General features: G+C 41.9%; 1 protein-coding gene across 1 annotated transcript; it reads right to left on the bottom strand.

The window, feature by feature from the left end:
- Positions 1-329: 329 nt before the first annotated feature.
- On the bottom strand, positions 330-24622 carry hdlbpa (high density lipoprotein binding protein a). The gene is made up of 28 exons (XM_033621216.2): positions 24503-24622; positions 20217-20288; positions 15555-15669; positions 15306-15469; positions 13733-13948; positions 13436-13642; positions 13113-13328; positions 12816-13022; positions 12596-12703; positions 12401-12505; positions 11763-11841; positions 11551-11690; positions 11362-11466; positions 11149-11262; positions 10945-11031; positions 10720-10851; positions 9295-9513; positions 8657-8878; positions 8329-8547; positions 8084-8222; positions 7452-7600; positions 7264-7368; positions 7035-7169; positions 5249-5392; positions 4905-5084; positions 3858-3974; positions 3598-3738; positions 330-1709 (listed from the first exon to the last, which is right to left on the bottom strand). The coding sequence occupies exons 3-28, from the start codon at positions 15628-15630 to the stop codon at positions 1620-1622; spliced, it is 3816 nt and encodes a 1271-aa protein (XP_033477107.1). The 5' UTR covers positions 15631-15669; positions 20217-20288; positions 24503-24622; the 3' UTR covers positions 330-1619.
- Positions 24623-25459: the final 837 nt, after the last annotated feature.

Consider the following 25459-nt stretch of genomic DNA (forward strand, 5'->3'; position numbering starts at 1 on the left):
AGTTTGTGGTATTGTGTGACTTTGGTGAATCCGAAGTAACCATTTTAAATGCCGAAGTCACACAGTAACATGAAACAACTTAAAGTTTAAGCAGAGGTAGACCAGTAACTCCTGTGTTCAGTGAGCTAAAATTACTGTTTTTATCAATGGAGTCTGGCTCAGCAGAGAACGATATAAGGCTTAATTTTCCAGTTGGGAAATCACTGTCTGACATTAAGGTGAAGCAGTGAAAGTTCCAGATTTACCAGTATTGTTAATTTCACAGGTTATATTCCCTGAGTAAATGAGTGACGTTGCTCTTTACAAAAGAATCAAAAGGCGGCACAACAGAGATTTTCAATTTTTATTGACTTTTTGGACAATTTCTTTTCCAGTGTCATCCGTAACCGTTCACTTCAATGGTATTTGCATAATCTTTCATTCAATGCTAGGAGGATATAAACCAAGGTAGGCTGATGCAAGGTGTTGAATTAGCAGCTGGCGAGCTAGATCTGCACTCCTCAGGCAAAATTAATCTTGTTTCAATAATTATGGGGGGCCAAAAATCTTCCGAGAGCTTTCAGAGGAACAACAAACATACCTTCCAGTTGTCCATTAAAAATGCACCCAGACATCACCTCTACCTGGTTTGTATCTTTCTAGTTGTAAGGCTGATAAAAAGGGCCATTGCTATTGAACAGAACAATCTGCATAGCAACTGGAAGACAAAGGGACTGGACACTGACCCAATACAGAGGATGAGTAACACAGGACATCACTAGACAGATAGTTGGCACGAGATGGTCGGCTGTTTCACTCACAAACACATATTTTATAGAGTGATTTAATGTCAAAGAGTTCCTTTGACAGTTAGTGTGAGGTTTGATACGTTGGAGCTCTAGGCCTAGTGTTGTGAGAAGTTTAGTTCTTGCTTGATCTCCAAGCATCTGGCAGTTTGAATGGGTGCCATCCTACAGTGGCTGGACCCCCTTCCCCTCCCCTCTTTGTAGAGTTTACCAATTCATAAGGCTACAGAGGTACGTGCCACTACTTGACCATGTTCACAGAAGCACAGTTAACGAGCAAATGGAAAGATGTGACGGAGGACAACCACTACAGTGCGCTCGAGGGCTCACGACTGACAATGTTCACTCAGCTACATGAGTAAAGCAGGCAGGGGGCGAGTTACTGAAAACAGCCGGCGTCACCGGCGGTAATTCAATCCCTTTACCCCACCCTGCTGAAGGCAACTAAGAGAAGGGCAGCTCCAAAAAACTCATGTCTGGCCACCGTTGAATTTGGTATAACAGTTCAAACCACAATGAAATGTCAGGTCTAATCAACACTTAAATGTTGTACAGACTGTGTAGACGTAACCGCAACATCTGTTCAGTTTTCTTTTTTTTTTCTTAGCGTAAGACAGCATTATTTAATGCAGGTACAAAGCTCACGAGTCAATTATCTGAAAGCACTTTTAGACTGATGAATCTGCCAGGGCAGACTGGGGTAAGTACACAGAGAAGGATGACATTCTCGGAACTGAAGACTTTTAGGGTCAGCGGTCAGTCCAGGTCAAGAGGGGGACGATGAAGGGGAAGATTGTGTCCGGTTTAGTTCAGGCCCATCTGTAGCAGCATGGCTTAGAAGCGCTTGGGCCCCCAGGGAGAGGCCTTGGTTGCCACTGGGGCTCCGAAGCTGGGGAAATCTTCAGAGCTGCTCATATCAGGGGCCTAGAAGTAAAAAAAAAATAAATAAATAAAAATAAAAACAAACAGGTGTGACCAATTCTAATTTTTCCAAACAGTAGCTGCGGTTACGAGGATGATATTTTTAAAATCAGATTTAAGTCATTCTGATCAGAGATTCCAACTGAACTGTTTATACGCACGCTAAATAATGTGATCTGATGACGTGTGTTTACACGTCTCAAAGCATTTAATCACAGTATAACATTTTTGATTTGTAAAAAATGGTTCTGCCCACTGTAAAGCATCTTATGTGCTAAAAATATAAAGAGGCCGTACACATGAAACGTTTTTTTGCGGCTTCGAATTCATTGTTTTCAATGTACATGTGGGGCAAGTGCGCTCAAAACAACAGAACGACGCCACTGCGGCACGCACGTGTTCCCAAGCGCCTATTGTTCAGGGCCTGACGGCTGCGTCCTGAGATAAACCGAGTTCAGCTTTTGGAACACAGCAGCGCGCATCGCATGTCATGTGACGAGGACCAACCAATCACAGCCGACAGATGTCTCTCCCTTCGTCTGAAAATGTCAGTCTGTGATAAATATAAAGAAGAAGTTGATTGTTTGAGTGCAGAGCTGCTAGAGCTCTACATCTGTCCTACAGACAACAGGCCTACACATACTCAGTGCCTTTAAGAAGACCAACTCTGCACTCAGGATTTCAGGTAAATTTGGTAATTTCCTGTTGCTGCGCTCTTGAAAGCTTGCACAAAAAAAAAAAAAAAAAAGGCACAAGAGTAGCACCCAGCCCCTGACTTCATGTTTATGCTCACACTCACACCTACGGCCAATTTAGTCACCAATTAACCTGTAACTATGAATTACAGATGTCCCCTAAGCACCTCACATGCAGACCACCAGTAGATGCAAGGAATGCACCAATTTATCAGACAAACATCGGTGTCAACTGATCTTACTGCCCATGCCTCATCTGTAAATAAGGTGACATTAACTGATGGCAATGGCCCATGTTTTTCTGTCGTGTCACATCCATTTTGTGCAGGCTAAAATGCAGAGCTCCAGACTACTAATGACGCGTCAGAGGACACACCCTGTTGTTTCCCTCATCTACATAATGAACAACAAATCCGTGTTGACATAAGCAGTTGAAACAGTTTTTCAGAGAGATGTTTTTACCATGAAAGACGGTTGTATTTAAGGTTGTTTCATAAATTTGTATGATTGAATTTGTGCTTATTCAAAGGAGGTGAAATGATGTACTGAAAGACTTCAGATTTCTTTGTTTGCCTGGCACAAAAGAGGAACTACACGACAAAAACATTGGTATCAATAATCGGCCAAAGTTCACAATCTGTGCATTCCTTGTAGACACTACCATTTACAGATGTTTCCTAAATGTCTCATATGCAGGCTACTGCATGTTGGCGAGAGCTGATTGTTTTGTGCAGTGACTCCACAATTTTGCCCGCAGCAAGAACGTTACATAAGGCTACTATTTCAAAATCAAAGACTGTATTAATCAGACTGCTCACATAAGAGCGCAGCACGAGCTAAGCGCTAAATTTTTTAATGTATGAGCAAATCTGTTATAGATCAGCAGAGGGAGCAGGTGAACACCCCAGCTACGTCATCCCATGTTCCCCCAGCATGCTCAGAAAGCACATTTATTCCAACATGAGAGAACTTTGGGGTTAGGTGTTAACGTGGTTATTAGGCGGTGATATTTTCCTACTGGACAGATTATCAAAAGGTTTACACCTCCCCTCTCAACCTTACTTAAAGTTCCTTCGCATCAGGCCGCTCTCTTCAGACGGAGGTGGTTACATGAGGCAGTTTTATTCTGATTATTAGTGGAATATTAGGATCTGTGTAAAACACACCTTGTGTAAGGCTTGAAGGAAAATGCTCACCTTCTCACTGCCAGTGGCCCAGGGAGCCTCCCTCACCACGAAGCCTTTGGATGGGCCACGTTGTTCATCCATGGCAGCAGCGCCTCCTCCAGAAGGCCTCATGTAAGCCATCTTTGCTTCGTTCTCTACAACATCTGCCATCTGACAGGAAGCAGCACAGAAAAATGTATCAGTGCCAGTTAGGAAACAAGACATGTTACAGGCATTTCTCATGTCATAAACTGTAATAAAACATGTTGTCATGCGAGCAGGAAGCTTACGTATTCCTCTTCCAGGTTCAGCAGGTGGTCGATGGCTTCATCCACAAGCTCAGGGCGACCTGTGACTGTCACCAGGTTCGGGTCTGCAGCTCCACTCTGAGGAAACCTGAGATCAACCTGAAAAACATGGACACCAGGACATGTCAAAGACTGAATACTTTATAGGTATACTGTGCAGGATTGTTGGTTACTGTTAGGAAGCGCTCGCTAAGTGAAAGTTAAAACCAGACCCAGTCTCATGCTCATTTGGCGTTACACCCCCTCTATATTTGCTTTTTAATGGGTGCTGTGTCTCTTGGAAACCCTCATTGATTTATGGCCAAATTCTGCAAGAGGCCATTGCCCTTGTTTGCAAGTGATGGTGCCCCCTATTGACTAATGTCAAAATAATTAAACTCACAAGCTTCAGCATTATTTAACATACCCTGCAAGTTTTGTGATGATTGGAGAATCTATTTTATGATTTATAGTCTGATTTGTATTATCCCTTTATTATCTGGTGATAAAATTCTGGAATAATCTCACATCATTCTGCTGATTTAAGGCAATTTTTCAAAAAATTTTGGTGATATTTCGTTAAAAATGAGTTGAAATCGAAAATGCATACAGTACAAATTACAACAAGATATTAAATATCAATGGAGTCTGGTGGGTTTGGCGATAGTGATTTCGGGGCTGTTTCTGTTGAAACAAAAATGATCTTATTCTTGAACAAAAGGTCTTTTTCTGTGGAGATCCTCTCCATAATGTCATGTTGCCCTAGTGTGTATCTACATGTAGCAGTGTATGTAATGGAAACATTTGCAGCAGACAATATAAAGAAATCCATCACTAGCTGACGTCCGTTTGTCTTGAAAGTAAGGATTAATTTTACACGTTAACAAAAGCGAAATCTCTTTAAGAAGCAGCACACAGAAAACAATTGATTATAAAGTTGATGAACACAGAACGCTTGAAAGACACTTGAAAGATGCTTGAAAAACACTGCGCACGTCCACTGCTGTGTTATTTTATCCCACTGATGTCGTGTCCTCTCAGCCGCCTCACCTTAAACTCATCCATGATCTTGCGGATGCCCTTGCCGCGGGCTCCGATAATGCGGGCATGAACCCTGCTGTCCAGGTTGATGTCCTCAGAGATCATCTCCTCCAGCTCATCCACTATAGCCTGGATGGCATCTCGTGCTGCTATGGCTTTGTGCTCATACCCTGTAATAGTAATCTGATCCTGTGGAGAGACAGCAGCAACTTTAACATGACATAAAGAAAAAATTAATTATTCTCTATTCTCATGTGTCAGTAATATAAAGTGGTAACTCAGCACCACCTGCTGTACTGATGGAGTACAGAAGGTTCACCTTTTACCTCCATCATGTCTGATTTGTAGTTTACCTGGTTCTCATCATTCTTCTCTGGGAACTGGATGTTCACGTCGTGCTCAGTGCGGATGTTTGTTATAATGGCGCCCTTGCGGCCGATGATTTTGGGGTGATATTTGGGGTCCACAGTGATGGTCAGTTTGAAGCTCCTGAGTGCCTGTAAGGGGATGATGTGAACAAAACTCTGGGTTAGAGCTTCACAGAGTTTCTACTTTTACTGGACCTGGTGGTTACCTGCCCTCCCGCCAGTGTTACTTCCTGTTTAACGGTCCATATTCTCTCTTTAACAGAGCATGGGGGTGTGGTAAATAATCTGATGTAATCCATTACTATAGAAACCAGATTGCAGCTACAGTAGCTTGGCAGACAGCAACATGACACCCAATTTGATGAATTTAATATTTATGAGAACACAAATGAGACAAGAAATAGCACAGCACACTCCTGCAGCAGCTGTTGGTTGTTTTAGATCTGAGGCGCCATTTGGCTGCTGCTGCACCAAAGAGCTGGACACAGTGCACTGCAGGAAGGATGGACATGTGGCTGAAGTCCGCAGCATGAAATGGAGTTATGAGACATTTTGGAGGTGCACCGTCCACCCGCACCAGCTGCTCTTGCCTCAGCTCCCAGCACGGACGCTGCAGCATCGAGCAGCAGTGATTATTTCTTTTTCTTTTTTGTTTGTTTCTCTAATGGGACTTTTTTGTCTTGTTGCTGCGTGGAGATGCTCTTCATGTCTGGGTTGAAAGCTGTGCACTGAGGCCAATGCTGGTGGACAGTGCAAACCTTCTCCAGAAATTTCCAGAAACCGCAAGTCACAAGGTGAACCTTGGCAACATGTTGATCCATCCTGGGGTGCGCTGTGGCCGGGACACGGTAAAGAAGAGAGTGAGTGAGAGAGAGGGACAGCCGGTCTGTTGTGCCGTTTCTGCTGGTGGGATTTTGTGTAATCCACTGTATTGGTTGCACTCAATCATCGCACATATAAATGCCATTATGAAAATGAACAACAGACTAAACTAAGATGGAGGAAACTAAAACATCAAATGAAGACCCTCAGTTACCTCATGTAATAGGCTGGCTAACTAATGTTATACCTGGGGCCGCACCGTGAAAATCTAACATTTGAATCATCAGTCAGAGACCTCTCCGTTGACTGAGATTCCCTCAAGTCAAGCAGTTATTTTTCTATTTATTTTTTAATCAGTCAGTGTGCAGTGTACTTCTGAATACGTTTCAGTTTCCCAGATTTAGCAGCAGAGTGAGCACTCCTCGCTTTCATGCTACTCTTTGGTACAGGCAGCTGCAGACACAGAGGCAGCTGTCCGGAGAAAGAGCGGCTTCGTGAATTTACAGCTCACAGCAGCTTCATACTATTCAGTCTCTGGCTTTAGTTTGATAGCTTAAGATGTCGTTACACAATCCCTATCGGTCATTGGTGCAGTTAGGTTGTTTACTGTATTACTTTAATGTCACCGTCACCCTACATGTCCTGCTGAGCCCAATTCAAATTCTCAAACTCCATATGGGGAAAAAAGGAACCAATACTCGAATTGTTGTATTGAACAGTCAAATCTGATTCGCCTGACGTAATTCTGAGTCAGGTACAGCCCCAGTTATACCTAACTAGGTTAGCCAAGTTAACTGCTCCATGAGAGCGTGTGCATCATCTACGCTACAGAGACACTTCCACCAGAAAGAGTTAACCAGAAGTGGCCCGCCTCAGTCCACAACAGACACACACTCTGTTCACGCCTTAAACCTCAAACGGTAGATGAAGTTCTCCACACAGTACTAACCCGATCCTCCTGCTCGGCCTGCAGCTCTTTGACACGCTCCAAGAGGCCCTCTTTGGCGCGGTCCAGGTGATTGGCCAAGCCGGTGATGGCGATTTTATCAGACTGCTGGTCAGGAGCAGGCACTTGAATATTAACCTGGAGGCACAAAGTGATGTCTAAATGAATCAGAAGCAAAATAAAAAAAAAATATTGTGCATCTCTGTGTCAACATAAAGCCTGGAACACACACCTCAAATTCATCCATCATCTTGCGAATTCCGCTTCCTTTCTGTCCAATGATGTAACGATGAAGCTCAAAAGGCACTTCCACCTCCACAGTGACGGGAACCAAGGCCTAAGGAGAGGAGACAGGTGAGTTGTTTGGGAACAGAGCGACAGATTGGAGACATAAAGCTGAGCTCTGTTGTAAATACTGACCTTCAGTGCTTCCACAGCAGCGTCACAGCGCTCTTTACGGCCAGAAAGCACAATCACATCACACTTTTTGGGTGCGTTTGGATCGACAGGCTCCTTCACCTCTCCATTGGCCTCGCCATTCTCCTGAATAGGAGCCTCTGCTGGAGGTGCTGCAGCAAGAGTGAATCAGAAAAACTTTGGTGAGAACATTTTGGACACTTCTCACTCTCCGTGGCTGATGTAGATTTAACAATTGATGTCAAATGTTGGCGATATTGATCGGCCTGGTCACAATTCGCCGAGCAGAAGAGGAAAAGCTGTCAAATCTTGTGACTGTCATTTCAATTAAGTGCGCAACAGCCGTGTTTGATCTGAAAAAACATTACCCTCTCAAAATTCGTACACTACGCAAATAGTACGCAGTGTACAGAAGTATCCGATTTGAGACACAGCAACAATGTTTTTCAAACTTTGTTGATAAAACTATGAATTTTCATGTGATCTAAAAAGTTGTACTGTTAGATATTTGCCCAAAGTATGTCCATGCCAGATTTCTAGGCTTTAGACCAATCAGATCAAATGTTGTAGCATTTCTCCGTATCCTACTAAACACAGTCTTTGGGCACAAGTGTTCACACTGCTCATGTGTTTACCTTGTGGGTCTTCACGCTCCGGGAACTTAATCTGTACATTGTGATCTCTGGTGATCTGCTGGATCCGTGAGCCCTTCGGACCCATGATGGAGCGGTGGAACTTCTGAGGAATCACACACTCCATGGTCACTTGAGCATCCTGGAAAAGAGAAAGTTCAAATGGGTAAAAATTAGAAGTTGATAAAAGGAAAAAGACACACACACCATCGAGACCATCTTAATGAAACAGAACTGTATCTACTCACCAAGTCCTCAACAATCTCCAGCATGCGCTTTTTGGCTGCTTCCACACATTCTTTGGCTCCTTTGAGGGTAACCTTATCGCTCTGGGTACCCGTGCGAGGGAAGCTCACCATCACACCACCATACTCATCAGCAAGATCCCTCAGGACCTGGCCACGGCGAGCCACAAAGTAGCGATGGTGCTTTGGATCAACGTTCATTGTATCCTCAACGACGTTGTCCTGTAAGCAAAGAGTTAGAATAAAGTAAGCTGTCGTAAAGCAAGAGTAAAAAGTAAAAGTACACACAGATTTAACCTCTGTTGTCCTGCCATGTTTTAACTCATCTTACCAGACTCTTGATGAGCTCCTCCAGCTCCTTCTGGGCATCCCGCACTGCTTCTTCAGTGCCGACCACAGTGATGAGCTCCTGGTCTTTGTCCTCCGCGGTGGGGAAAATGATCCTGGCCCCAGTAGTGTCGCGAACCTTACGGATGTTTCCACCACCTTTACCAATGAGGAACTTGTGGTACTCTGGCTTCGCACGCAGCTCGGCAGTGTGACTCTTCGTTTGCTGAAGAAAACCATTTACAACAAGAAATTCATTACAAGTCAACCTCAATTACAGAAGTCAGAACTTAACTTTAGAATTATAACAAATGGAAAATTCCTTCATGCTCAGCTAAAACTCAAACCCCTGATTTTAATTTGCTTTTTTTTTTTTTTAAATATGCTAAACATCATTTCATCTTGAGGGAATAAACTGCAGTAGGCAAAACAAATTTCAGCCTTTACTCCTGACAACTTTGCAAGAGCTTGCTGTTTTCACTCTGACAGCTGAAAGAACAGAGGTCCTCAGCATGTGGTAACGTACGACCAGCGCTGCACAGAAGCAGCTCTTTGCCTTTTCCCTTCCTTTTATGCCCCTGTCTAATAGCTGCCAGTTTAGCGAGGTCAACAGCAGTTCAACTTTTTATCTTTCATACAAACCTTCTCCTCTGCCAAGGCAAGCAGCTGCTGCTTGGCTTTCTCCACCTCTTCTGCAGGACCTCGGATGGTGACCTTATCGATCCCTGAGCCTTCAGTGGGGAAGTGGATGTGCACGCCACCGCACTCCTCCATGATGGAGCGCACAAAGCGACCCTTTGACCCAATCAAGGAGTTGTGCAGCTTGGAGGGAATGGACACCTCGATCTCTGTGATGTTTGCCTGAACACGATGAGACATGGATTTAGTCGGTTATGCCAAAGCTTTAGAGTGGCATGTATAATAAACCAGGGTTTGTGCACATTTTTACCAACACATTTCAATAACTTTTTGACCGTACATTCTCTGAAATGTCTGTGATTGACATTAGATGAAAAATAAAAATAAATCTGTAGAAAAATTTGAGCACTTGCGTTCACCACATGGGAAAATCATGACATAAAAAAGCTGGTGTTTGTCTTTAATTCTCACTAATGTAATTCCAACAAGCCATTTAGTCTCCTTTAACGCACATATACCCTTGATTCATACTCATGCGCTGCCTTGGCTTGGTTTGGTATGTCAGCCATGCATGGCAGGAATTTGCGCCACCGGTACAACAGGGCTAACTGTCTGAAGGTGCCTTTAACTGATAACAGGCTCATCTTGAGTGATGACCTTTAAAAGCAGCTGGCTGATCCACGGTTTAAGTCCCTCGCTATTTTGCTGCATGTGTTTTTCCACAGTGGGGCAGGGAAAAGACCTGTTGGAGGTGAGCTGTCTGCAGAGGTGCAGTAAGAGCCTGTTGTCTGCAGCTCTTCATCATCATATCTCTGTAACTATATCTGCTTTTACTTGTTGAAGAAAAGCTGCTAACAAAGTTCTGCTAATTCACAGATGAACACATTTTATTTCCTATACATTCTTCACAATAAAAGTCCTGTTATTTTGTTTAGTAAATGCTTTTATTGTGAAGCGGCAAAATAATGAAATCCTGAGTTGTCATCAGCAGTAACTAATGAGATTCCTATACAGCAGACAGCAAGCATTAAACAGTAAAATAAAGCAGATATCTAAAGTAAAAACAGAAACTAAACTTCAGATTCAGTGAGAAGCTGCAAAATTACTGAGAGCTGAAAACATGGAGACTTTACAGAGAATTTACATCTCAGCTAGGTAGAGGTGATGAGGTACTTGAGTCTGACATCACCTACGCAGAGGGCAACATAATGTCAAATGATGTGACTGACCTGCCTGAACATTAAAACTGTACATACTCTATTTTACAGGTATGTATGAAGCCAATTTCCACGACTTTTCTATAACTTTCTCAGTTCATTTCTTTTTCCAAAACTTTTCCAGACCTGGAAATTGCCATTTTCAAATTCCATGACTTTTCCAGGTTGTTCATGACCATCAAACCCAATTTACATGTGTGCATGTGCTTACCAGCTCCTTCTGAATGGCCAGGATGCGGTTTCGTGCAACCTCACAGTTTGCCTTCTTGCCTGTGATGACAATCATCTCTGAGTTGCTGTTCTCAGCAGGCAGGTCGATTTTTGTGTTAGTTTCCTCCCGAATCTATAAAGCAAAGAGGAAAATATATCGTCAAATCAAACATGGACACCCCGAAGACCTCAATGAACTACATTCATTATTTTAAATCTACAGTACCTTCTTGATATTTGAGCCTCCTTTTCCAATTATGTTTCTGTGGAACTGCTTGAAGATGGGGACTGAGAGAGAGAAGCTGTTCTCCACCTGACGAAAGGAATCACAGTAAGTTAAGAAAGTGCTCTTCAACCTGGACGCCATTTCCCCATGTTTTGTGTCTGTGACTAACAGTAACAACAGTTTTTTCCACATGTAAAAACGTACCATCTCAGCCACTATCTTCTGCATGAACTTTGCGCATTTTTCCACCTCATTTCGTGGGCCTCTAAGTTGAACGACGTCACTTTTCTGTGCTGGGTCGGGGAAATTGATGATGACCTGGAAGAGAATATGATTAGTGTTATTTAAGAACATGTAACGGGCACAGTACAGAAATCATCACCATATACCAGCCAACACCGATAGTTACCAACTCACCTCTGGGAATTTGTCGCGCACTTCTTTTATCTTCTCCCCTTTTTGGCCAATGATGGCTCTGTGAAAACGCTGTTCAATGATCAGGTCCTTTGTACGCTCGTTCTCCTGCCAGAGAGAGACAGGTTGTTTAGTGACAGCGCATCAGGAAACAGTGCAGTATCCCTCCTGTTAACTGCAGTCTGAACTCACCATGCGTGACGCAAGCTCGAGCAGCTCCTTCTTGGCTTCCTGTACACCCTGGGGATCCCCCTCAATACGGATCAGGTTGCTTTTCTCATTGTCAGGGGGGATGCGGACAGTCACCTTGTGCAGCTCTTTGATGCGGTTGACTATAAATAAAAATGTATAAATATAAATACACTTTCTGTTGCAATTTAATACACAAGTGTTACTGTACTTACTGTTGACACCTCCTTTTCCGATCAGGTGTCTGTGGAATTTTGGATCCACGCTGATCTCTGTGTAGTCCATACGGCTTACCTTTCAGGTGCAAGCAGACAAAAGCATGAATATCACTGGATTATATCACGCCTGAACATACATTTCACATGATCATTCACGTGCACTGGCCTGCTCTGCCGGTGTAAACAGGAAGCACTACAACAGTTTAAGCTACGGTTTCAGAGGTCTCCATTTTAGGGGCTCAAATACACCAGTGTAGTGTGGAAGCTAAGCGTAAACACAGCTAAAGTTATGTTTTGAAATAAAAGCGCTAGTGTGGATGCAGCCCCGAAAGCTCTGTTTTAGCGCCTGTGTCTTTGAGCCCCCCCCAGATAATCTCTGGCGATTAACATCTGTCCCACAGACAACATTTAGGCCTTCACACTAAAACAGTGCCTGGAAGAAGATCAGCTCTGCACTCAGGATTTCAGGTAAGTAGGCTATGATACATTGCTTGTTATGGTTGCACTTTTAGGTTCTCATTTTACATAATCTACTTTCTAGCACATGACCTTTACATTTAAAGAACCCTTCTGATTGGCTACCAAGCTTTGGGTCTTGATCTAAGACATAACTGTATAGGTAAGTCAACACTCACCAAATCTGTAACAATGGTTTCAATCTGGCCCTGCACCATCTGCACATCTTTGGTGGGACCCTCCAGGGTGATCCGATCTTCTCCCTCGGTGAACTCAATGTGCACCTGAACGCAAAATACATCAAAACGATAAGTTACAAAGTGAAATTTAATAATGTAATATTGAGAGTTAAGAAGTGCATCCATTAAACAGACCTTGGGCATTTGTTGGGTAATCTTGGCCAAGTTCTGCCCCTTCTTGCCAATAATGAAACGATGAAGCCAAGAAGGAGCTGAGACCGAGGAAACAGTGTAGCTGTTTGCCTGCAAAGGAAAAAAAAAAATACTTAAAGTTACTCCGCATCAGTTTTTTTTTTTTTTTTTACAATTACCTACGTTAAACCTCATCACTAGATCATTTTCAAACATTCCACACCTTGGCATAAACTTCAGTGAGGGCCTGACCCAGACGGTCCGGCTCCCCGCGAAGGATGACAGTTTCTGAGCTGCTGTCAGAAGGTGGGATCTCAACTGAGACACCAGTTTTCTCCAGGATCTCCTGCAGGGTGTTTCCCTTGGGGCCAATCACATACTTGTGCTGAGACTTCTTCACCTCCACTGCGATAGTGGTGGCATTCTTCTTCTGCAATGCAAAGGTTGGTTGCACAGGAAATTAGTTTAGCACTGCTTCATACCAGTGTGATCTGTGTAAACACAAACACTTTGATGTTACCTTGTCTTCATAAACTTTCTTGATCATAGCCACAGCAAGGGCCACCTGCTCCTTCTCCCCAGTGATGACAATTTCCGTCTTGTTCACACTTGGAGGGGGGACATTAATGCGGGCACCAGTCTCCTGCATCATCTCTCCTACCAGTTTATTGTAGGCTCCGGTGAGGAATGGGTGGTACACCTTGTCAATGTTCACCCTCTCCACAGCACGCTTGTCCTAAAAGAGTACAAAGCAGAGGCAAAAAAATGAAAACGTATCCTAAAGCTGCGATATACGACACATTTGACAATGGAGTAAGTTGACTGTGTCTGGAGACACGTTACCTGCTCAGCAGAGATCAACAGGATCTCATGCTTTGCCTTCTCCAGGCCCTCCTTGGTACCAGAGATCTTGATCTGGTTACTGGGGTCGTCAGGTCGTGGGATCTGGATCTTGGTGGCAGTCTTGAGCTCTAGCTCCTGAAGCTTCTCCCCGTTTTTGCCGATGACAAAACGATGGTGCTCCTTGGGGATGGCGACAGTAGCTGAAGCCTGTTAAAGATTAAAATGTACATTTGGCACTACTGTCTTCAACTTTTAACACCTTCTGCAGTGATTATCATCAAAGGTGAATCTCTTAACCTGAGTCTGCAGTCGGGACACAATCTCCTTACGGGCCTTCATCACGGCATCCAGTTTTCCAGAAACCATGATGGAGAGACCCTGATCTTTTGCCAAGGAGAGTTCCAGGTGGGCGCCGGTCTTGTGCATGATGTCCACACAGACCTTCGCTTGGTCTCCTTCCCCAAACTGGTTGAGGTCCTTGTACTTGCGCTCCTCTAGCGGCACATGGAAAACCTAATCATGACCAAAAAAAAAAAAAAAAAAAAGTTAATATGACGTCATAAACAATTATTACATCAGGATTACATCAATAAAACTTACAAATAAACGAGACCCACTGATATTAAAAACAAATACATGGTTTGAAACTCAACTGTTTAGCAGCAGCCACACCTGAACTAATACATGGAGGAAATTTATTTTGCACGTCAGTACAACTGTACGGAGTACTGTATGCCGTATGGCGTAACGTACATAATGTACAGCTTAGTGTACGTAGTGAATGAATGACTATTTCGAACCAAAATAAAAAAACAAAAACAAAAAAAACAAACAAGATAAAGAAAACAGTGTCTGAAAAGGAGTAGGGAATAGTAAAATGTATGTCCCTACCCCTTTCTTACATTTCTTCTTTTAACTCATTATTTCAACAAATTCCCAAATTTATTTACAACTAACATACAGTTATCCCCAGATACTGCCCACGACTTTTGCTCATGGAGAACCAAAAAGTACAGCTGGAGTTCAGCTGTGTTGTACCATGTGGTGGAAATGTGGCATATCAAAATATACTGGGATACTTCATAGAAATGATCCGTGGTTAATGCTGTTAGTTGCAGGTGTGTCTTTGCTGCTACGACAACTCAAAAAGTCTGCAGTGGAAAAAGGTGTCTTTGGCTATAAAGTTTACGCTATAAAGAAGAAAAAAGCTGCCACATTAAAACCAAGAGTTATTCCACTTTAAAGCACTTGTGGTGCACCAACGCAGGTGGTTTTAATCACTGTTGCCTGATTAGCCCTTTTCTCACGACTATGTGGGCACGTACAGACTGTGCTCACTCAACTTACACCTTTTTTCCTTTTGGATAAATGAATCTATTTTGGTGACCTCATCATTTCCAGCATGGCTCTGCCCACCTTCAACCCGAGAAGAGGACAAACCAGCCACATTAACTGAAAACACCTGTATCTGAACGCAGGGCATTAAGTTAGCCTGAAACACCTGCAGAGAGAAATCCATCATAGGCAGACGGACACAGCTATTTAAACTCTTCCCCCAGCAGGGGCTGCATATACTGCGAGTCACCCTGATTTTGCCTGCAAGGCAGATTTTTTGGTGAAATTGTTTTATTTCCTGGGCTTACTATCCCTTTATCTACCATCACATATTCAGTGGAACATGGTGAGGAATGTTTTCTCAGAAATTGTGAAACGTATTCTGGGAAATGTAGGAGACCACCAGCTGAAGAGGTACAAATCTACCCTCTACCATCATCAAGAACACCAATAAAAACACAAATTAAAAAAATTATTCACACAATAACAAAAATACTGTTTAGTTCCTGTGTTGGAAATGTTGAAGATGTCATACCTGGGTGATAACAGAGGACTTGAGAGGACGGATCTTAGTCCAGGCGTTGGCAGTTTCCTGGGTCCCCTCAGGTGAGGCCGCCTTCTCGGGCAGAGGTGGGAAGGCGTCCTTGTAGGTAGGAAGGGCATCCTCTTCCCCTTCAGCACTGGGTCCTGCCCCAGCAGCTGAACAGAGAAAATAAACACATGAGTCCACTCATGGCTCTGCGTCTCACAAATCAAGCACAACCTTAAAAATCCGAATACTCACCACCACTCTGCTCTGGCAAGAGCCCACTGCGGTGCTCATTGAAGCTTTCCTGCGTAAGTACAGCGACTGAGCTCATGGTCAAAATCCCACGTTTACACAGAGTCCGAGTGTGCCACTGTGGAGGGAGTTTGCATTATTTTCAGGGAAGAGTGTAATATCTTAAAAGGCCTTGAAACCCATTTTCTTAATCAGCTTCTTACTATGAAGGATGGGGTCCTACATCTATACAAAATGATCTCCCAAAGTTGGAACTGTGTTGGTTGTTTGTGGGTCATTTGTTTGTCTTACATATCTGAAGTAGGCTGGGCGTCGTTGGGAAAGGTTGACGTGACGTATTCACAGGGACCAAACAGGACTGAGCAACATCTGAATCAAAATCTGATAACAGTTGTGAGGTTGTCTGATTATGTCAGACACTGTCAGTCAGATGTGATCAAACCTCCCCACACAATCCTGACGAGGCAGATTAGCCAAGTGATAACAACACCCAAGGATGTTTTTTGTTTTTAAACTACCTCTGTCAGCTGCTTGTTTCATACTCAACACTGAATTTCAGGGGCTTAAATGAGACAGCAATATTTTGGTTACTTTATTATTGCCAAAGTACAGTCTGTTGGTTTTGTTTTCTCCTGATGTAGGCTTAGAGGTGGGAAGCAAGAACTGGTGCGATGCATTGGAATCGTATGCCTCTAAGCTGATCAATTCCTTATATTGATGCCAGCATGTTTTTCTGACAGTTGCGCATTGCACACTGACATCAAAGTCATGCCTCTATGAAGCTTGGGCAGTATCAAGGTATTACGGCACACCAGGGTATTTAGAAATCCCAAAGGTAGGCTTTTCAGTGCTGTTAAAACTACAGACATTCTTTTTTTGATTAAACTGATAGGAAGAAGATGTACTGAAGTGATGTAGTGCACAGCACCTGCCACCAGAGGTCAGTCTCTACAGGTGGAACAGGCAGCTGAGATGGTGGGGATAACATTAGGGGAGGACAGGCCTGCTAAGAAAGAAAAATGCCCCTGCTTGGGAGAATTGCCTCGTAAAACTATGTTGACATGATTTTTTTTCCCCAGCTACAAAAGCAGTTAATGAACCACATGATTTTATTCCAACACCTCATCCCAGTTTGTCCCACTGATGTGTCTGTATCTGTCATGGCAAGAGGCGCTTATTACGTATCTATTAATTATTCTATGAGCTTTCAGTGTTTAAACTTAGCACTTGTCTAATTAGGCTAATTGCATATTAGAAACACAGTACTGTAGACTAGACAATGACTATCACTAGTAGCTCAGATTTTTGTTGTTGTTTTTCAAACAAATACCAACATATATTGCACACCCCTGTGAAATGACAGGGAGGTATGAAAAAACAGATACTGTCCAAGCCTCCTGGAAGCAGGAAGGAGTCCTGACGGAGAGAGGAAATAAAGGTCCAAAGTGTGGCTTCATTTCACACAGAAAGATGACAACAGTGCTGCTTGTAACGACTTAGATGATTTCACATTCCTTGGAAACACCAGCAATATGCTGAATCATCTTCCTGAATCATCATCTGAATTCCAGCAATGGCATGAAACTCTACACTCCAGTGCTGCTGCTTCCCAGTCGAACAGCACGTCTGTTACTGAGAGTTAATAATCTAATATACAATGACATTAGCACCACGCGGGCAGGATTAGCACGTTAACACTGATATTACGTAAAACCCCGCCAAACATCTGGATCTTCAGTTATCAGAGAAAATAGCTGACCACACATTCGCAGTAGCTGAGCTGGCAGCCCCTCTGCAATGAGCCAAACAGCTTTGGAAAAACACTCATTTTTAACATTTAACTGTTTAAATCTGTGTTTGTTCTGTCTGTTTGTTTGAGAGAGGAAGAGACCTCTGGATAATTCAGCTCTGGTAAAAACCTTATGAACAATGAACACTGAGGGAATCCTTACTGGGAGTTCAAGCTTGGCACACGAGAAGTTTCAGCTGGCTGCAGTCTTCACCACTAAATGCCACCAAATCCTACACACTGCTCCTTTACTGATCAACTTTACCATTTTTTTGTAAATATACACTCATTATGAACTTGATGCCTCAATACACTCTATAAAAGTAGGGATGAAATTCAGAGTGTTTATTTACAAAAACATGTTTATCAGTTTGGAAATTAAATATTTTTTGTTTGTGTTAAAATTTAATTGAATAGTTTTACTTTTTGGCTTTTCTTTGAGGTAATCTCATCGTGTTTTATATTGCTTGTTTTAGAGCTTTACATTTTCATTCTGTATTTTTGTTCCATGTTGTCTGTCTGTAACTTACACCGCCGGCTGTCTTGGCCAGGACACCCTTGAAAGATTTTTAATCTCAAGGTTTTTTTCTGGTTAAATAAAATGAAATAAAAATCTGTGTAAGCCTACTTTTTCTCCCATGCAGAAAACTGATAGGGAATCAAAGAACTGGACGAATGAGCAGAATCAATAACTTCGTTGGTATCAATAAAATCTTGTCAATTTAACTGAAAAAACAACATCACATTTAATAATGGATTCATGCTTTACTCTTATTTCAATTGCTATTGCAAATCCGGGCTACGACAACAAGAAGTTGTAATCATTAAAACATTTTTTAACCAGTTATTGTAGCTCTGTCTTTTTGTTTTGCACATCAGCACTACCAGGGACTGAGATACAACCGGTTCTGTATCTAACTAAGAAACTGACTTGCTCATCTGTAATTGTGGCTAAATCTAGATCCATGTTTAAATGGCGGAAAAGGCTCTGAAGCGTCACGTGCACAGCTTTAGCATTTTATGCGAGCTTATCACAGGTGGACTTTGAGATATTCACCATTATCTAATCTACCTTTATCAAAAGAAGCCGTGTGTCTCTCAGAATAATCACACTTGTTGTCACATTACCATGTCAGCGCTGTGTTAATGTTCGCTGAGACTGTGAGTGGTGAGTAAACAGATTATACTTTAGCACCACAAAGAAAACACTGGTGTGGGCAGGGTCACAGCTCCAGTACATGCTGTCTCTCTGGAAGAAACCAGTTTGTCTTGTGTATGACGCTCTTTGTCCGGTGCTATTCTAAGAAGTGTAACCGAGCGAGTAGGCTGCAGGGTTAAGAGGATTTTTCCCCACTGACCCCTCTGTATGTCAGTGTTGGATGGGATTAAAGCAAAAATCCACCAACACAAAACTCATATGTCCTGTCTTATAAAAGACACCCACACAGCTATTTAGATTTCTCTTTTATAAACGCTGGAAGCGCTGATTAAGTTCCATTAACAACAATTATTTTTGCTCTGCAAAGGGAAGAAGAAACAAATGAGCACTCCGACTAAAGCTTGATTCCATTTCACTGTCAACGATGAAACTCAATATATCATCAGGAGTCGCTGGCAGAGAAACTTCAATCCTGGCCAACAGGCGCAGAGGAATGTGAAGTGTTTTAGGGTGGATTTTGCCCCCAAGCACGCCTGAAACTCATCTGAAAGCACAGAGAGGCTCCTGGATGTCAGAGAAAAATTGTTGATATTAAAAGAGGTTGTTTTTTCTCCACAGACCAGGCAACTGAAGGAAATTCACCTGAAGCTTCAACACGGCAGTTTCCCCCTACACATTTTAGACCACCCTTTTAGTGGCCTCTTCCTTGTCAGGCTTCATAGACTTAAGGCTGCTCTGCCCAGCACTTACTGTTTACAGACCTTGCTGCCGAATCAGGTGTGCGAATGAATCAAACATTTAATATGGATTTTATTATTCTGACGTGAACAAGTTTGTAACAACAGTAGTTTGAGTTTGGAGGTGTCTGCTTTGTTGATTTATTTGTTGCCTAAGAAGGTGCAGCACACGTCAAAGTTTTTATACTGGTTAAGTTTTTAATACACCTCTTATTATTTATCATTTTCCTTCATCTGTACTCTAGCTGTCTTTGTGCTGCTTTAACAACTGAATTTCCCCTCTGGGTATCAATAAAGGTTTATCTAATCTCATCCAGGATGGGAGAAGACAAAGCCACGCCAAAGCTAAACAGACTGTCAAGTATTTTTAAATGACGCAAATATCTAAGAGGTTATGTAAGGCGCACATTTTCACGCATGTGTCAGTTACAGCCAAAATAAAAGTGCAGCAGTTGAACAGTTAATGGTAGAGTTTTCTTCCTCCTGAATTGACCAAGTGTACTGATAAAACAACGTCCTCTTCGGCCTGCTTTAACTTGAAATATACTGACAAAGTGGAAGGGAGGTCAAGCGCTATGAAAACAATTTTCTCCACAACATCCAGCTTACTTTATGTTAGACTATGTGACAAAATCAGTTTTGTCTTTTTAATGTCATGGTTGTTTCTCAGCTTGCTTTGGACATCTAAAGCCTCCTGCTGGCCAAAATTAAAACGTTAACAAAAGAAAAGAACAAGGCATGACGTACTACTCTAAATTCCCAAATATTCTGGATTCACTTGTGCTAAATGTCACTGAGAAAACATCACTGCAAGCTTTGTCCTCCACAACCCTAATTATACTCCATTACCACTGGGCTAATTTCAAGCTGTGGCTGGGGTGGGCAGAATCACATTTAGGGTAAACAAAACCGTATGACGCTAATTGCCTTAGACGGTATTAGTGTCAGTACTTACAATGCTAATAGATGTTGCGACTTACCAGCTAAATGGTCAGTTACCAGATAATCCGTCCTGTAAAGATGCAGTTTCCCGTCAGCCTGCCAGCTTTTGCCTGAAGACGACAAAGAAACAAGTTAGTTGTAGTTCCAAAGACAGATAAAGAATATTTCAGGGGGGCTCATTTTAAGACTGACTACTACAAGGTTATATGTGGACAAATCAAGTTATATTCTCAAAAATATCCCTATGATTAATTTGAAATATTGCTAAGTGTATGAGCCTTGCATCAAGCCCCATTAAGTACAACTTCTAAATCGAGAGTGATACCGATACCAATAGTGGATATTTTCCTATAGTTATTTGTTTAACAGCTAAAGCAGTAGATCTCAGACAGGAAATGCAACGTGGCCTTCACTCAGATTTAAACAGAAGCAGCTGCTGCTGCTAAGGCTTAAATGCACACTATATCATTTTCTGCTGCTATGGGTCCATCAGTCAAAACAGTAACAAAAGACGAAGCAACACCGTCATCGCAGTCAGGTTCTCCTGGTCAGAATTCCTTCCATGTTTATCGTTCAAGAGGTTTTCACCAGGAACCAAATTATCCATAGAGGTCTCTTTTTCTCTAAAACAAACGGACCCTGAGATTGAAACCAGTAAAAACACAGAGTAAAGCAGTTTCAAATTAAATATCAGTGCTTCTCCAAAGCTGTTTGGCTCATTGCAGAGGGGATGCTAGCCCAGCTCCTGCGAATGTGTGTTCAGCTTTTTTTCTCTGATAACTTCTCTGAACAACTGATCCAGATGTTCAGAAGGTTTTCACCAGGAGCCAAATTATCTGCAGAGACCTCTTCTTCCCCAACTGACCCCGTGATTTAAACCGATAAAACACTGAATAAAATAGTTTAATATTTAAAATCAGTGTTTCTCCAATGCTGTTCGGCACAGCAGGGCCTGGAGATGAGCTGCCGTTTACATTTGTTCAACTTGTGTCTCTGGTAACTTCAGATCCAGATGCTCAGTGACTAAAATCCATCATTCAGTTGAAATATATAGTTAAAAACGACTAAAATCTAGAAGTGTAATGTGAAAATTTGAAAACTGGATACTGAACAAACTGGATAAAAAGTCAATTTATGACAGCTTCTGGCACACACCAACAGGCGTCAGCAACAGACACAGACTGTGTACTTGATTAAATTGACAGATTCCTCTGGTTTGAACATTGCTGGAAACGTTCAGGATAATGCAAGTACACAACTCAACAATAATATATAATCTGGTTGAGTTGTTTATGGACATAGTAATGCGGAAAAGTTGCACATCACATCTTTAAGTTGCACGTTTCTTGATAGCAGCGCCTCTGGTGAGACCAGCAGGAAAAATGCTGCCACGCTGCCAAAATACTGCCGCCTCAGACAACTGAAACCATCCAGAAATTAAGAAGTAATCAGATAAAGCTGATGCCAAGAGGCGCATTACTGAACTCCAGTAAAGTACTGGTGCCATTGGAGCTCACTCTCCTTGACAAGCATCTGGCTTCCAGAATTAGACAATGCCCCGTCAGACAGAAAGACGGACCTGGCAATTAATGAAGCTGCTGCGGGTGAACCAGGTATATAGGCCAATGCTCTCGAACGCAAGAGCCGGCAAAACTACACAATGAATGCGTCTTATTAAAAGGGTGTGATTATTACAGGCTGTTTGATTTGACAAGGAGTGACAGTTTTGTGCAAGTAAATAAAACATTTTAATGGTCTGCCAGTGGCGTCACCAAATTCCTCTCGAACCACAATGTTTATAGACTTAATATTTATAAAGACGACATTAAGTAAGATGTAACTTACGAGAATTTACATTTCGTATTTGGTGTAGTAGCGTTAGCAGAAATGATCAAGGTCATGTCCACAAATCGTACGATATTGTACATACTGTGTTTAAATGCATGTTTGCTTACATAGGAATGTCACCAACAATGACAACTCGATTTGTTTTCAACTATTAAATTAATCCCTAATTAATTTGAGAATCCATTTATCAGTTTGAGAATTTTTTACACTTCTTCATGTGAACACTAGACTTGCTACATCACCTACAATAATTGTTTACTCGTGAATAAAAACATTTACCTCAGTAATTATGGACCTGAAAAGACAGAAGAACTATACTTTTTGTAAACTACTATAACTTCAAACATCAAACTGTTTAGCTGTGTTGCTTGGTAGTTTTGATTTAAAAACTAATATTCTATGGCAAATGGGCGGGGTTTTTTTTGCCATTTAACTGGTTGAAAGCCCATTCATTTATTATTGTTTGGCCTGTATCTGGCCAACAACTGAAAAGTTTGGCCACCCCTGAACTAATCAATTAATTGCAAAAATAATCAATGAAAATAATCACTAGTTGCAGCCTTAATAAACGGCAGAGTTTGAAAGTATCTTGCCTGTTAAGGAATGACTCTATAGCCCTGTGCTAGATGTTTAATATTTATTTAAGTGCACCTAGGGTAGCATTTATTTAATTGTTTTGGTTGGGTGGTTTTATTTTATGTTTTATTTATTTAGGATATTTTCTTTTTTTTCCACAATCCAATTCCAATGTCTGAATATTCTTAAGCACTAAAAGTTCATTGCTCTTTGAAACGTGTACTTGCATTATTATACTATTATATTATCATTATATCTGTGGCATAAAATGTTCTTAAAATGACAAGTTATAATACAATAATAGTGGCGGGAATCACCAGATATACCACAGTAATATTCACGATACAACATCATTGCAATTTTAAACAGTTTATGATATGTCGAGTATTGCATTAAAATATATTACCTATATACTATAGGTAACTATGTCCATAAAAAAAATGTTAGCATCCTTTTTATCTAAAAAGATGACGTTTTTAGTTGGTCTGTCTCACTTTGGTTATTATTGCAGCAAACTGTATCTAGTGGACTGAAAAAGCGATTGATTTTATTATTGTAGTCACTACCAAAACTTTAATTTGTATTTGGGATAACAATAATTCATATAATTTAAAAAAAACGATACTATAAATCTCTATGCTTTACATCAGAGCGACAGTAAGGAACCACAATTTCTGCCTTGGGATGACTCAAGTATTTCTGATTCTAAATAATATAGTTTATCTCAATAACTTCTAGGACAATATATCGTCAAACCAAAGTAGATCTGGTGACAGGCCTAGCTTTAAAGCCCACTGCTACACAAGCAGCAGTCAGTTAAAGGATCTCCATGTCTTATAATGACACGTGTGATAACAGGATGTTTTGCTCAAACTATCATGTCATGGATGCAGCTGTGTGTTCAAACCGGTGACTAATAACTACATTAGTCACAGGCTCCCACCACACACCACTCGAAGCGGTCAACCAACGTAGTTTAGATAAAACTACGGGTCGTATTATCTAACCTATCTACGAGGTCATTCATGTTAATGAGCTGCTAACAAGTTAAAGCTGACGTGCTCGTCTGGCTGGTTAAATTTGCATTAACATTAGCTGCGGCATGACAACCTTCGAGCCTATATAAATCCCAGATTAAGGATTTAAGTGGCTGGTTAGTGTGAGTGCTAGCTAACATGATATCAAGTTAACTAGCTGACAGTTGCCAACGACACATTAACGTTACAGTCTATGCTAGCTGCCCGTCATGTCGGCTAATGAAAATGGGACTGAGATCGAGGCAAACTAACGTTATCTTTCCTGTCAGGGACATGAAGTGAACGTTGGTTGTTTAGCGAAGATGTGTGCCTCTTAATAGACGTGGGATCAAATCACTGTAGCACCGGTTACTAGCTCCAAACCACTAGCTAGTTAGCAGAACTTGCTAAAAACTTTGGTGTGTGCGACTGTGACACGTAGCTGTTCGGCTAACGTGTAGCTTGGCTCACTCAAACAGCCCTACACACAACTTCGAGCTGTACATTAGCCAGCTAATGACATTAAGCTAACACCGGATTGAGAATTAAAATAATAACCGCCACGCTCAAACACCGGGGTCGTGTCATTTCTAAAACAACAGAAATTAGCCCACACTAACGGTCGTAAAAGTTGTGCTGTAGCCTTTAGCCAGCGAGCTCGTGTTAGCTTTACAGTTTGTTCTAGTAGCTCGCTAAGTCCACGTAGGCATACAGCTGAGCAGGGGGAGAAATGACACGGAGTCAGGCCAGAACATACTGTAATGTTCTAGGTTCAACGACAAACTGCCCCCCCAACAAGTACCACACCGCCATGTATAACACACGGAGAGGTCGTATGTAACGGCAATGTAGTCATAGTCCGTATAAAACTGTAAAGTACTTACTTATTTTATGTTCTCGTCTGCCCTGAAGGTGCAGAAGCTGAGATGAAATTCCACTGGCGAGAAGGTGGGATTGAAGCCTGACGGATATATACCAGAGCCGCCCACCAATCATATCCTCCGACGTCACGTCAGAGAGTCCGATTACAAAAAAAAAAACTTATTCTTTTTCTTTTCTTTTTTTTTGTAATGAGAAAAACAACATGTACAAAACATCAGGTAATTAATACCAGCACATGTAAAAATATAAAAAATCCAAATAAGTATGACAGAAGTAGCCTAAATGTGAAGAATGTGAGTAACAATATTTCAAGAGATTTACAGAAAATAAACAAACTGTAAGGCAAAAGTAAGGCAAACAACAACAACAAAATGAGATTAATAGAGGTACAAGCACGCAGAGAGAAAAGTGTATTCAGTCAGAGATTGACAGAGACAGTCAGAGATGCGTCCATAGTGTAAGGCCCTAACATACTAGGGCGGAATGTACACGGAATGGACTCTGCCAGGAATGTCCGCAGTCATTCGGTCTTCCATAGTCGATAGGTATCCATAGTCCATAGGGTTGTTGTCACTCACTGCTCCGTCCAGCACTCACTGTATTTCCTCATCAGCGGTGACACAGAAGGTGAAGTCTGCACCTCGTTTATCGTCCACAGAACGAGGCGGCACGCCGACATTTTCAGGACAAAATAGAACAGGCTGCAGTGAGAGTCTCTCTCCATGGGATATTTAAAAATAGTAGCTTTGTGCATTTAGTCCTTCTCAGGCAAGCTCAGGGGTTTAGTGTGTCCGTAACCCACAGGAACGACGCTCTGCTACACTTTTTTTTTTCTCCGAAATGGAAATGCTAGAGTCTTGGTACCACGTCTGAAGGGTTACTTTTGGTTCCAAAGGTACCTTACCAAAAGTGTTTGGGGGAAATGTGGCTGTAGTACTGGTGGCTGAGTGCTAGGTACC

This window comes from Epinephelus lanceolatus, chromosome 6 (assembly GCF_041903045.1).
Source record: "Epinephelus lanceolatus isolate andai-2023 chromosome 6, ASM4190304v1, whole genome shotgun sequence".
In the NCBI taxonomy this organism is placed as follows: domain Eukaryota; kingdom Metazoa; phylum Chordata; class Actinopteri; order Perciformes; family Serranidae; genus Epinephelus; species Epinephelus lanceolatus.

Coding starts and splice junctions, on each gene's coding strand:
- hdlbpa (XM_033621216.2), bottom strand. CDS start 15,630: ATGAGCTCAGTCGCTGTACTTACGCAGGAAAGCTTCAATGAGCACCGC. Junction 13,023..13,112: donor AGAAAGTTTATGAAGACAAG/GTAACATCAAAG, acceptor TTTGCATTGCAG/AAGAAGAATGCCACCACTAT. Junction 8,223..8,328: donor TGGAGATTGTTGAGGACTTG/GTGAGTAGATAC, acceptor TCTCTTTTCCAG/GATGCTCAAGTGACCATGGA.